At 39.1% G+C, this 14,783-nt stretch overlaps 1 protein-coding gene across 4 annotated transcripts in view; it reads left to right on the top strand.

Moving 5' to 3' along the window:
* The window catches only part of RBPJ (recombination signal binding protein for immunoglobulin kappa J region), an 87,548-nt gene extending 77,019 nt beyond the window's left edge, over positions 1–10,529 (top strand). For all 4 annotated transcript variants that reach the window (XM_075568273.1, XM_075568263.1, XM_075568253.1 and 1 more), the window contains 4 exons: positions 1,002–1,142; positions 2,012–2,167; positions 4,156–4,259; positions 5,044–10,529. In XM_075568273.1, coding sequence (XP_075424388.1) covers positions 1,002–1,142; positions 2,012–2,167; positions 4,156–4,259; positions 5,044–5,359 — 717 coding nt within the window. In that variant the 3' untranslated portion in view covers positions 5,360–10,529. The remainder of the gene's footprint in view (positions 1–1,001; positions 1,143–2,011; positions 2,168–4,155; positions 4,260–5,043) is intronic.
* Positions 10,530–14,783: the final 4,254 nt, after the last annotated feature.

The following is a 14,783-nucleotide window of genomic DNA, read 5'->3' as shown; positions in this document are numbered from 1 at the left end:
GTACAGTTTCCTTTCTACATTTGAAAACCCTTAGCAACTTATTTTATGGCGTGACTATGCAGTGCATTATTTGTCCCAGTTTGCATTATTTCCGTGAACTAAGCAAAAATCCTGGTGCATAATGTACATAGGGAATTGGTCTCCTCTAGGACAGAGGTACAAAGTACATCACTACTCACAAGTTCATGATAAACTTCATTTATTGTGACAGCCAAGAACAGAGGAGGAACAACGTTTCATCACCTGAGGAAAGGTCCATAGGGGACCTGAAACGTTGTTCCTGAATGAATTGCAGTGTGAACTTGAGTAGAGACGCACTTTTTACCTCTCTCCTAGAGGGGACCTACATTTTGAAGAATTTGCCTACTTTGTGTTGGCTGCACAAGCAGGATTCTCTTCGCCTGAAACTATTTCCCCGCACTTTGGAACTGTACCATAGGGAATTGGTAACATTATTATTTTTCTTCTATATATGCAGCAGTATGGCAGCAAACTCAGGTTACGAGGGATTAAGAGATCAAATGTGTAGCCGTGTCCTAGGGTCAGTGGGCCCGGAGATGTACTGTAGGAGTGAATAAGACTATTCCCATACTTGCAAAATTCACTTTAAATTAATCTTTGGAGCTCTTGTAATTGCCAACAGCATGTGGTGAACCAACTGTCCCATTGATCTCCTGCTGCAACTTAGCAGCTGATGAGACCAGTTTAAATGAATTGTGAAGCACTTTGAGCCCTATTGGGAGAAATGCACTATATGAATGAAATTGATTAATATTATTTGTCGAAGTGATTTTCAAAAAGTTCAAAAGTATAAGAGACCTGCAATTATTTCATGATGCTAAAAGGCAAGTTTCCTTAAACCCATTATTTTGCAGAACAAGCTGTGGTAATGTATCCTGATGTTCAATGGACTCTTTTAAAACTCTGCATGTCTGCAACATTTTTAATAGAATATTATTTCGTTACCCGTGTTGTATCGATTCTGCTTAATTTTGTTGTAGATTATTCGAAAGGTGGATAAACAGACGGCCTTACTAGATGCAGATGATCCAGTGTCCCAGCTCCATAAGTGTGCATTCTACCTTAAGGATACAGAAAGAATGTACTTGTGCCTTTCTCAGGAAAGAATCATCCAGTTTCAAGTGAGTTGCTTTCCCAGCCAGGCACTGCCATGGCCACATTAGAAAACAAAGCCGCAGAAATAACTTCATAGCCTTTCGGGGTTAAAGATTTGGGGAATTTATCTATTGCTCGCCGCTTTCTGTTTCTTATCGCTGATTACTAGGTCAGCCTCCTACTACTTTTCGTTGGCTGAGCCACTGATTTAGCCACCTGTGCTGAAGCAGGGATGTCCTAATAACCTGAACTGTTGGTGGCCCTTGAGGATTGGAGTTGGCCACCCCTGCCCTAGTATGTGAAGACATGGGATAGTAATGAATTGGTTAAATAATTGTACACCTGTAAAACTTTGCACTGTCAGCCAACTAAGTACGGTACACGTGTGTTCCTGAATGAGGCCACTCATAGTGCGAGTGTGCACAGCGACCGCACGCGCAAATTTTGAAAATACCATTCGGATCGGATTTTTTCTTCATGTCACGGCCATGTCGTGTGGGCAGACCAGCCGCGTATCGCCTCCAGCCTAGGGCATGTTTTGTGCGTGACGTCACGCGCACGCGCTATATTCGCAGCCTTACTTTGTATAGATAGGTGGCCCGTTCAATTATTGTTATTTGGATCATGTGAACTGTTGCTGGGCCTGTAAAGCGCAGGGCTCATGTATGTCAGTGCAGCATCCTGTCCACAACATTCGAATACCTGAAATATGTAATACTTTGGGGGGGGGGGGGGGGCAATTGACTTAAAATCCCTATCATAATTTGACGATTTTGTGTGTAAATTCACTTGGCAGCATTTATGTGAAATAATGATTTTGAATGTATCTTTCATTTTCTCCTGTTGTGGTGTAACGTCTGAATATGTTTTGTTCACATGCTTTTCTGTGTTTAAGGCCACTCCATGCCCCAAAGAACCAAATAAAGAGATGATTAATGACGGCGCCTCTTGGACAATCATTAGCACAGATAAAGCAGAATACACATTTTATGAAGGCATGGGACCAGTCCACGCGCCAGTGACTCCTGTGCCTGTTGTAGAAAGCCTCCAGGTAAAGTATATTTGCTTCCTGGCATAAATAAAACTGCAAAGTGCTAGATATGGTTCATACTCATTTTAACTTTCTGCTCAGTTTACTTTCTGGCTGCTGCATTGGGGTGTATAGTTCATATCTGCTCCTGCAAAGCATTATTGATGTCTTTACATCATTTACTTGTAACAACATTTTATTTCCCTCTCATATTATTACAATGGATTTCCCATGTTGGGTTTGTATTGGTACAGCATTGACATATACTGTACATCCGAACTCATTATCTGTTGGATGAAAACTAGCTCCCAAGTTGGTATCATTAGGACTGTAAAGGAGAGTTCTGCAAAAAACCTTCAGCAGGATGTGTGGGTCTCCAGTATCGATGTAATGGTTCACTTCCACTTAACATATTGAGTTAACAATAAAGGGAAAACATTAGAACTATGTATAATACTCTGCACTTTTATGTTTTGTTTTTTGTTTGATATTTTTTTTTTTTTTTTTTTTTACACAATAAAAATTTTACAAAACAAGATATTTGATTAAGGACTAAATCATATTGGTCATCTTAAATTGTTTATATACAAAAATATTTTTTATTTATGAATTCAAAATGTAATGAAGCAAAATAACATACATGTTCAAAGCACAAAATAAACTGATACAAAATAAAAGAACAAATAATTTCACATTCATCTCGAGAAATATAGGCGCAGGTGTAATCTTTGAGACTCCCGTCTGGGAGAGCGTTCTTGGTGAGCTACAGGAACTGTTACAAGGACACAGCTGCAGGGGGGTAGCAGTGTCTGACAATGTTTGGAGTACAATCATAAGCCTTGCTGCACAGAGGGATATCTCTTTACTATAGGTGTAACAGACCGTGTATGTGAGACTTTCCCTCACAACACAATTACTGCCAAATCTCTCACTCAGTCATTAATCAGTAATCCGATCAAACACCCGAAAAGACACATACTCCCATGGATCCTTATTTGTATACATATGCTTTTACATCATAATAAAAATATGTAGTTCTAGAATTATATATGTTACCAGCATTTTAATGTTTTGTGAGTGTTTTATTATAGAAGCAGCACTGGGGAGGGGTCTCTTGGAGCTGAATCCCACTTTTTCCCCAATTTCTGCAACATTCACTTTTTATGTCCTGGTGTTTCTGGTCCCCTTTTTGGGGGGGGGAATCAATATGGCTCCCATACAAGCTTCACTCTCATGGGCCAATAGGAAACCGCAATGTCATCAGGACATGATATTGGATAACCCCGGCAGCCAGGGGGCGTCCCAACCTAGGATTAGTATGACTCGCCTACATGGGATCCCTTGCTTCTGTAAAAAAAAAGAACAAACCTGGGGATATTGCTGCTTTAAGATGGGTGTCACAGACTTGCACATTTAGCCCTGAAAGCCCAAGTGTAAAAAGCTTAACTGCCTAACAATATTCAACATTTTAAAGAAATTTTAGGGTAAATTAATAGCTCATACTAACACAGTAACATCACCAATTACAATGTTGGTATTTCCTACAATGTCAGTTGGCAGCTATTTCCAACAGTTTGCACACTAAATATTTTTACATCACTATTCCCTAAAGTTAAGTACAGTATGTGGTGCTTACATTTTTATTGGGTTTTTTTTAAATCTCGTAATGGCAAAAAAGGAATTCACCTTTACCCTAGTAAGCACTGATATGTTAGAGGCACAAGCTTGTAGGGGTCCATGTCAAAATGGATTTGAAGCAAAAGATGACACTGCTCATTTGCATGTCATTTCCCAGAATTCCCAGCTGCAGTGGAAGTGCTGTATGCTTGGGGGACTAATGGTGAAAAGCAGACCTGCTTGAGACATCTGAATGTGATATTTTCATTTGCAATATTTATTTTAGAAAAACTTTTTTCTTCTGGTGTACAGTAGAAGATTGGAACTCTTAGTGCTACACATGTATTATAAAACAGTGTGGCTTTATGATTGTTTTTCAACATATTTTGCAGCTGAATGGTGGAGGGGATGTAGCAATGTTGGAGCTTACAGGACAGAACTTCACTCCAAATTTGCGTGTCTGGTTTGGGGATGTGGAAGCGGAGACCATGTACAGGTACAGTTCTACGTGTAAACTGGTATTGTCTTGCCAATTGATTTGGTGCTTGTGATGACTTGCTCTTTGTGTAGATGTCCTCATCAATTTTCTAAGTAATGATCAATCCCGGAGATTAAGACATGCACAAAGTTCACGCCTTTTGACTTCCTAATGTTAATAGCTGGACTACTTTTTAACAAACGTATACATCCAATCTTTCTATAAAAAAACAAAACACATTAAAAAAAAAAAAACGTTTTTTTCCAGAGCCTGGCAGGTTGCTCCGGGACAAAAAAAAAAAAGAAACTGCTAAGTCTATTTTGCTTTAAAGAAGTAATACTTCATAAAATATCGCTCAGAATCACTCCGACAATCATGTTACAAATTTGCGACCCGGGTTCACTGTGCTCTCCTTATGGGTTTTGTACGCTCCTGTCCATCATTACCTCAAGAAATAACCTCACCCTGGTTCTCACTTGTAGAAACTGAAGAGGAGGCACCTGCAATTCAGAACCATATTCTGTTCATGTCCATAGATATCATCCTTTGAAAATATACTTAAAAAAAACGCCAAGTCACCAGGCTCTGGCTTCAGTTTTGACAGTGTCCACATTCTATTGAAGAGAAATGTACATGTCTATTGAGGAGATGTGTACTTAAACAACCTTACGCCTCCTTATTTATATCATGTATTTACAATGCAGTTCTGTTGTTATTATAGAAACGTAACCGTTTGATGCACGGAATGACCAGTGATCAAATAAAAACCCATTGTATGCTTTTCTTTTTAATTCCCTCTCAGGTGTGCAGAGAGCATGTTGTGTGTCGTCCCCGATATTTCCGCTTTCCGAGAGGGCTGGAGATGGGTCCGGCAGCCAGTCCAGGTGCCAGTTACGTTGGTCCGTAATGACGGCATAATCTACTCGACCAGCCTTACGTTCACATACACGCCAGAGCCTGGACCTCGGCCACATTGTAGCGCAGCGGGAGCGATCCTACGAGCCAACGCCAGCATCCTGGCCTCCAATGAATCCAACACAAACAGCGAGGGAAGTTACACAAACGTCAGCACAAATGCAACCAATGTCACATCATCAACGGCAGCAGTAGTGTCCTAACCACTGACTCTTGTGCTCGGACGCTAGCTGACTTTAAGTTGCACATGCAAGGACATGGAAGACGAACATTCTGTTTTTTATTTTTTTATTTTGTGCTTTCATGGAAAAACATTTCTCCATTCTAGTTCATATTACCTGAACCTTGTGACCTGCAGGTGCTGGGCAAAAAGTAGAAGCCACAATAATATAATTAAAAAAAAAAAAAAACATGTAAATGTACAAACTCCACTGAAAAAAAAAAAACTATTTTTAGCTGTGTTTTTATTTTAAAAAAATTGGCAAGAAATAGAAATGTGGCTTGGGTAAAACCTTCAATCTAGAATCTGCAATCTAGAAAGCATGAACATAACTTAGTTTTTACGGACCAAGGAACTTGTATAAGCTTTAGTAAGAGGTACATTTTTCATCCTACCTTTTTGTATCACAACATATAAGTACACTTTTGTTACCAAATAGTTTAGTTTTCGTTTTCCTCTGAGCTTTTGCTCTGAAGTATGTCCAGGTTAAAAGCCTGAAACGTACTTGTATAATCTAATTACCGTACTCTTCCAGGTTAAAAATAATTATATATCGTGGTGCACGGTAAAGGAGACGAGGAATGGTCAAATTAGATCACAAGTCATCTATAATACCGCTACAGCACTCAGATATAGCAAAAAAATGTAATGTATGATCTCCAAAATGCACATAGGCCTGGTGTTTTAGTCCTGCGTGCATTTTGGACATGCTAAATGAATTTTATCCGAGTGTTGTGCCAGTATTCTATCCCACCTGTGATGTAATTTGACTGTGTGTGTGTGTGTGTGTGTGTGTGTGTGTATATATATATATATATATATATATAAATATATATATATATATATATATATATATATATTATATATATATATATATATAGCAAATGAAAATATTACTATGTGCTCATTTGCATGTCTTACAGGTCTGCAACCCCACCTTTCACCATTATCACCCATCATACAGTGCTTCCACTGTAGTAAGGGATTCTGGGAAATGACATGCAAATTAGCACACAGTGCCACCTTTTGCTTAAAATCCGTGTGTGTCAGTCAATGGCTGGAACTGTTCGCTCTTTTTTTTGTTTTTTTTAAATAAACTAATATTAATTTCAGCAAGTAGAACCTTTTAAAGGCCAGCATATTTTTTTTTAAGATTCATTTATATGAAGCCTGTGCAAAAGCTTTAAAAAGAAAAAATGTTTAAAAAATATGCCTCTACCTTGCCTGCAATACAGACAATGTATGTTAATAGTGCTCTGTTTTCAGTCCTCGTCTGGTTTTGAGTTATGTAGTTTTATATATGTGTTCTTCTTATTTTTTGACATCTTCACTGACAGAAGCCAGCAATGATTGGCAGGCTCCTTACAATGAAGAAGTTAATGTATTTATAGAGACTACTCGTGGTCCTCATATACCTGAAAAACATACATGCAAATATACATGGCATTTAAACAATCACGTTCATATCTTGCTACTCCATGTTGGCGACAAATATGGATATTTTATTTAATTCTTTTTTTTTTTTTTTTTTGTCAAAAATCATAATTTTAGAATTTTGGGTTCTGTTCAGGTTTTTTAATCTTGTACATAACTTGTATTAAGTGTAAGTTAAGTGTTTTTATTACTTTTTTTTAATTCTAAGGTGAATTGTTCCCAATGACTTGTTTTGTCACAGTTTTTCTGCCTTATTGGCACAGGGTTTAAAATGAATGAAATTATATGCTTATTGTGGGAGAAGTTACATTAAACAGCACTGCCACCTGCCTGCCCAGTTTTAGGTTGGTGAACCAGCAGATCTTTTGTAGAGAATGACATACTAATATGTTAATCGTTTGGGAAGGATATACTGTGTTGCTATTACACCCTCAATACATCAACCAGCGCTATACTTCTTAATAGTTTGGCTCATTACTTTTTTTTTTTATACAGTTTTTGACCATGTTTTGCCTACCAGGTACATAGAGGGGCTCAGAATATCATGGATCTCATAGCTTTCAAAGGAGCTCTCCACCCAACGATATACTCGTAAGTGGCACAGCAGGTGGCGTTGCTTCTTTGCGTGAAACAGAACAGAAGCATGCTTTTTGTGGTACACCTTTCAGCTGGTGAGACCAAGTAGAAAAAATGGTGTAATCCTGAAAGGAAAGCATACTTCTGTTGTGCAGATATCTATCCCAGAAAGCTTGGAGTAGCTCTTAGAAATGGTGCTTAATTGCAGTGACATTTATGATGACCGATAACTGTAAGATAATACAACATTCTGGAAAGAAAATGACCCGAGGAGAATGGCATGTAACGAAAGTAGAAAACGGGTTTAATACCTTTTCAGTGACCGTGCTGAGATACCGTAGACTAGTCCGGTCAAGTCTGAGTGAGTTTCAGACCTATCATTCTGAGCCTGACATTATTTCACAATTTGCCTTTTCCTGCATGTCTCTCTTTCTCAGATGAGGCAGTTAATGACTGCACCAATGCCATATCTCAATGCCAACAGTTTTTGTTGAGTGGTTTTTAATTCCTTTTCATATCCCTCTCTTCCCTTTCCCCGTTCTAATCACAAGAAGCTTTTTTTTTTTTAAAAAGGTAGTTCAGTTCATGTGAATCTGAGCCTGAAATACTGTATTGCTAACCCGCATAGCATCATGTGCCTTCCAGGTTTTCTCCTTTTGAACCATTAACCAGCAGACAATATCACCATCAAATGTTTTCACAGCTTGAGGAGAATGTATTATTTTTCTGAGCATTGTGAAAGTGGTTTTAAAAATAATAATAATAATAACATACACTTATTAACTGAATCACTGTTTCATCTTTCCTTGTCTGTTTCTAATTGATATGCTATTTCTGTGTATCCCAGCCAAGACACTATCCTATCACTTGCCTACTACTGTGAAAAGAACAACAAAAAAAATCATGGTAAAAGAAAAATCAGAAGAAAAAAAATTGGGAAAACTGAAACTTTCTCCCCCCCAACTCCCGCCAAAAAGGTGTTTTTGGTTTTGCTTTTTGCCTTTCTAATGTCTTGTATTTTTATATACCATTTGTATAAAAACAGAAGCAGTTTTTAGCTCTAGAAACAAGCTGCCTTGCCTCATCTGTGTCAGTGACCAAGAACAGAATTCATTGTGGCCTTATCTCTTGGTTTTTCCTTGCTGTAAATTGTTTACTGGAATTTACTCGCAATCTGTTACCTTGTGTCAGTCTGTCTCTAAAACGTGCGTGTAACATCAGTGATTTATGTGATGTCAGTAGGTTGTCCGAATATCTTAGCGTCTTGACCGTGCCGTTTCACTGTTCTGAAACTCCACACCGTGCTCATAAATTTTGTTTTGTGGCAACAGAATTATCACAATTACCAAAGTATGTTATCATTTAAGGATATACATGTGGCCAGTGAAACAATTGTACTCTCTGGTGCTGGAGGTCCCACCTCATTTACCACTTAGGCTCAGAGGGTCAAACTAGTTTTATAGGGTACCAATTGCGTTCAAAAATACTGCTTCATCTCTTGTGAGGCACGCTATTCATATCACAAACATTGTCTCGTTTCACCAGCAGATCTATTTCTTCAATGTACCTTATTTTTTGGCTCCTACACTACAAGAATTCAACATGTAATTAATGTCGTGTCTGCCAACGTTACACTTTGGATCATTGCGGTCATTCTCACTCTGTCCATCAAATGTAATACAGTACTCTTTTTCTAAACATTGTCTTTGCAAATGTCCGTATGAGAACAATGTTAAACTCGTCTGGATGGTCTACTTCAATAGTTTACTATAAAAATGTGCGGTCTTTTCTGTGTTGCGTATGTGAAGGTTAAACTTTGTCATCAAATTAAATCTGTTTTTTCGAACTGTATGTAAGAGGAGAAAGTTACATGGACAAGTTATATTTGCTTTATTGTATTTTAACACTTGTTTTTTTTTTGTTTACACCGCTGCTGGAGTTTCCTGTTTTTTTGTTGTTGTTTTTTTAGGAGAAGAACCCCGATATCTGTCCCTATATACTAGAGACACTAATTAAACTTCACAGTTTATTAGCCCAGAGTGGGGCTATAATATACAGTCATTTTAAAAGAACATATCCCAAATAATCAATTCATGTAAGTGTATACTGCAAACCTGATCTAGGACAAACTGTTCATACCAAATAACTCCGCAAAGATTTTTGTTGAGGAAAAACAGGTTTAAAGAAAAAAAATGTTATCCCAGTTATTGACTTTCTTTTGAATGCAGCTGTGTATATGTCAACTATTGAACAAATGTACATGCCTTTTTGTTCCAGGGGTTAACTTTGTTTTAAGCACTGCTATGTGGGATTGAGTGGCAGCTTTGTTAGGTATATTAATTGGGTTGCTGGGTAACCCTTTAAGAACTGAATCAATCTCTTGCAGTTTGTTCTCCTGTCATACATACAGAATGGGTTGGTATTTCTAGACCAGGGGTGGCAAACTCCAGTCCTCAAGAGCTACCAGCAGGTCAGGTTTTCAGGATATCCCTGCTTCAGCACAGGTGTCTCAATCAGTGACTGAGCCACTTGTGCGGAAGCGGGGATATCCTGGAGTTGGCTACCCCTGTTCTAGACGTTATTAATGAAATCGGATGTTTTAGGGATTCCTACTATTAGTTTGTGCTTTTTTTTTTCTTTTTTGTAATAAAGCCAGTTTTTTATTTTCAGTCCTTAAAGGGTTATGTTGTACAACTGTGCACCTGGTTTCTTAGCAATAAAATAGTGATTTCAGCAACTTTTTACCATCATTTTTTCTTAGAAAATCTGCTCGGCTCCATTTTCATCAAGAAAGACGAATATCCTGCAATATGGGCAGTTTCAATAAATAAAATAAAAAGTGAAATGCAAAACATTTTAAGAGTGTTTTTACTTGTACTTGTTCGTAACCCCGTCTAACCGTATATTCCATAAAGCACAGCCAAGTAGGACAGAATGACTAATACATTTCTTAACAACTTGCAATAAATATCACTGCATAATAAGAGCCATGTCTAGTCTTGAATATCTAGCTGCACTCTTTCTCCATATAAACCGTGGTAGTAAGGTAACATTTTAAACAATTTTGTCTAATCGTGTATGTTTATTTGTGTATATATTTCTTACCTTGACAATTTGACATATTAAATTTTGTTAACACTTTATTTCCACATAAGTGTATTATATTCCTTTTATCAACGGTTGGTAACTATTTTGAAAGTATATTCCTGAAATGAGTTTTGACACCAGTCTCCATTGTTCAAGACTAATTACAAAATATCAAGTTGTAAAGGGGAACACGCTGGGTTGGACATTTACTTTGTATGATGTATTTAATTTTCCCATTATCATAACTTTATAGCAACTAAGCTGGTTCTTGAACAATTGTAGTTCATTGTGAGCCTCTATCTTTTATTTAAAAGACTTTGACGTATCCCATGTCATATTGCAATTCAATGTGAAGACAATACTGGTAGAGTAAGTTAAGGCCAGTCATTCCCCTTCCCCAAATCAATGGCTTAAATAAATGTTATTCCAATATTGTTTTGCACAAGTATGTGAGATGTCATCGAAAAACAAAAAGAACTATAGAAAACAAACTTGAACCCAACAAGATGGTCAGATTTTTAGGAACACTTCTCAAAATAACATGCAAAGAAGATATGTACATAAACACGTTCACTTTTTATCCAATACACTGTACATCAAAGGAGGTCTTATTGATACCTTTCTTCTTGGTGGAAGATCTTTAAAAAAAAAACGAGACTGAAGCCAATGGAAAAATAGAAGGAATTTTATGAAAAAATAAAACGAGTCTGTTAGAGCATTGGAGAGCAATACTTTTTTTTCCCCTGCGCCCCCAGCCGGCTGTTCCCCTCCGCCCCCCCTCTTTACTTGGTATCATTTGATGCTGCGTTTGCTATGGCGACGCGTCTCCAGGAGCAAGGTAAGTGAGGATTTACAGAGGCCTTCGCCGCTTCCCCAGCACTTAATTTAAGCGCGTTGGGCCTCTGTAAACCCCGCATCCCTGCAGACAATCTCGCGTCCCCCCTGTTTGAGCACCGCTGCGTTAAAGAATTGATGGAAAACTAACATAATTATACACGCAGCTAAAAAGGGATTGTGATTTTGGACACATCTTAATATCGATAAGATATCGGCCTATTTTGTTACACTGACCGTTACCAGAAAATGAGGGATGATACCACTAATAATTTTTCAAAAATGTATTCAGATTTTAGATCAAGTTTATTCGGGTATCATTACAAAACAAAAAGATATGATTTCATAAGATAAAGCGAATCTTCCAGTTTTCTACTTCTGAAAATCCGCAAATTTAGAAAATCCCCAAAATATGTTTGCAAAGTTTGCAGTATGTGATGTTGCATGGCAACCAAACCTCGCACAGAAATTAGTCAACAGAAAACTTCATAACAAACTCATGGACACTGGGAATGGCACAAGACCATGGGACATAATATGCTGCAAACTTTACAAACATATGCCAGGATCCCACAGACCTTCACAAACAGAACATTCAATGTTAAATGACTATACTGCTCAACATCCAGGAATGTGGTATACTGTATATGATTCACTGTAGCACGTGACCAAAAAGGCTACAGTGGTGAAACCAGCCAGAAACTTCATACCAGAATGAACCTACACCACGAAGAAGGGAGATTCAGTGAGACACCACATCTCGCAGCCAGATCATTCCATAAATGATCAAAAAAATAAAAATCCTCAGAAATGTTTAAATGTACTCAAACTGGCAACATTTGAACTCAATGTTAATGGTCTGACACTAAAAAAAAGGACTTCATACTGATATGGGGTTTCTTACACACTCAAAGGGTGAATCTTTGTAATCTTCCGGAGGAAAAAAACAACAGGTTTTAGCTACCTTTTGAATGTGAGAGAGGAGTCGAGTGTGACCCTTAGGCAGCGTGCTTGCACTACTGGGTGTATAATAGTACTTCCAACAGTAATGTAGTAATGTTGGGCCAGGTTTGGGATGAAATAGGAGGAGCTCCATTTTTGACATGTTAAGTTTAAGTCGGCGGAGGTCCATCCAGGATGATATAGAGGAAAGACATTCAGAAACTTTCATCTGTACAGCAGGTGTAAGGTCAGGGGTTCAAAAGTACATTTGTGTCATTGGCATAGAGGTGATATTTGAACCCAAGAGATGTGATTAGATCAGCTAGAGAGAGTGTAAAGAGAAAAGAGGAGAGATCCCAGTACAGCCCTGGGGTACCCCCACAGAGAGATCGATGGAGGAAGTGTTCGCAAAAGAGACACTGAAAGTACGATGGAAGAGGAGATCCAGGATAGAGCTTTGTTATGAATGCCAAGAGTATGGAGAATGTGAAGGAGAAGAGTATGGTCCACAGTATCAAATGCTGTAGAGAGGTCAAGTAATATGAGCAGAGTGTAATGACTTTTACTTTGGCAGCATGGAGGTCATTAGTTATTTTAGCGAGGCATGTTTCAGTGGAGTGAGCAGTGCGGAAGATAGATAGTATAGGGTCTAGGAGAGAATAGGTGGTAAGAAAATGGAGCAAGTGAGAATAAAAGATGTTCAAGGAGTTTAGAGACAAAAGGCAGAAAGGAGACAGGTTGATAGTTAGAAAGACAGGTAGGGTCAACCTTGCTGTTTTTGAGTAATGGTATGACTGATGCATGTTTGAAGGAGGAGGGAAAGGTACTAGAGTAAAGGGAGGAGTTACAAAATGTGTGTGAGCGTAGGGATTATAGTAGGAGCAAGAGGTTTAAGGGGATGGGCAGGAAGGGCAGGTGGTAGAGGGAGAAGAGATCAGCAACGATACATATTCCTCTGCGACCGCTAAAAAGGAGTTGAGGAATGCAGGAGGATAGTTAGGAAGAGATGTAGGTTTAGAGGAGGATACAAAGGGGATGTCCTGATGTATGGATTCCACCTTTTCCTTGAAATAGTCGGCAAAGTCCTAAGGAGAGATGGAGGAAGAAAAACAGGCAGCAGAGGATGGTCTGAGTATGGAGTCAAAGACAGAGAAGAGTTGGTGTGGGTTAAACGTGTGTGTTGATTAGATTTGTTTAGCGCCTGAGAGCGGGCAGAGTTGAAACAGGATTGCATAAATTTGTAGTGAAGGAAGTCGGCGAGAGTGTGAGATTTCCTTCAGAGGAACAAGTGCAGGAATGCAGCATGCACATGTGGAAATGTATCCAGGGTCTGGGGCTAGAAGGGTGAGAACGGCAGAGAGAAAGTGGGGCATGTAGATCAAGAGAAGTGGATAGGGCAAAGTTGTATTTCCTGACCAGGTTGTCAGGGTCTGGAGCAGAGGAGAGGGAGGAGTGAAAAGTGGAATCAAGAGCTGGTACACTGGCGACACACTTTATTTGAGCTCGGCTAGTCCCACGAATTCGGGTATACCCGGGTGTATTAAGGTTTGTGACTGTTTTCTGCCCGAGTGCATTGAGGTATTTTCCAGGCAGGGATTGAAGCATTTTATTCCCGCTGGCTGCAATACTGCACAGTATATATATATATACTGCATTACAATTCATGAATTTATGCCATCTGGTAGACACGCGAAGCATTGCAGCCTATTAAATCCTAATCATTATCATTTAACAGATCAGCCGCCCGTCAGCCAGGCATGAACCCAGGCTGGGAAGGCAAACGCAACGGAGCTTGTCAGAGGTGAGGAGCGGCGCATTCCAGGTATCTGCCAGGTACATACCGGGTATTTGCTCGAATAAAGTGTGTCGGTGCAGTAGGTTAATAGAGGACTCTGCAGAAATGAGGGGTAGATGGAGGTGGAGAAGTGAGAGAGAGGAGATAAGATGATGGTCAGAAAAAGGAAAAATGGAGAAATCAGATAGAGAAAAGTTTTTAGTGAAAACCAGGTCTAGGTAGTGGCCATTCTTGTGGGTGCTGGCTGCAGTCCACTGTTGAAGGCCAAAAGAAGAGGTAAAGCAGGAAGCCCAAGGGAGAGAGGGGTGATCAATATGGCAGTTAAAGTCCCTAAGGAGAACAGGGAAGTCGGAGAGAAAGGAGAGCAAGGATTCTAAGTGAGAGAGAAAGACAGAAGGGGGATGAGTACAGGTAGGAAGGGGGGCGATAGATGACCATAACTTGGACAGGGAGAGGAGAAAAAAGCTGGATAATGTGAGCTTCAAAGATCAGGCCTAGTTGAGAATAAAGATAAAAAAAGGAGAGAAGCGCACACCTCATAGTATAGTATTATTTCCTTTACTTGGCACAAAGAATAAAAATGCACTTAAAAAATATCTGTGCATTAAGAGCAATGAACAGAAATGCTAGTCCAGGAACTGTGAGGCAGGGATTCTCTCAATCTTGATGGCGCATCCACCAGACTGGTCCGTCCGGTAGCAACCTCTCTGCTGTCCCGGTGCTTCCACACCACGTGAGA

The sequence above is a fragment of the Ascaphus truei genome, chromosome 1, assembly GCF_040206685.1.
Source record: "Ascaphus truei isolate aAscTru1 chromosome 1, aAscTru1.hap1, whole genome shotgun sequence".
Lineage (NCBI taxonomy): Eukaryota > Metazoa > Chordata > Amphibia > Anura > Ascaphidae > Ascaphus > Ascaphus truei.
The sequence above is the reverse complement of the archived record's forward strand: the minus strand, read 5'-3'. Positions and strand labels throughout refer to the sequence as shown.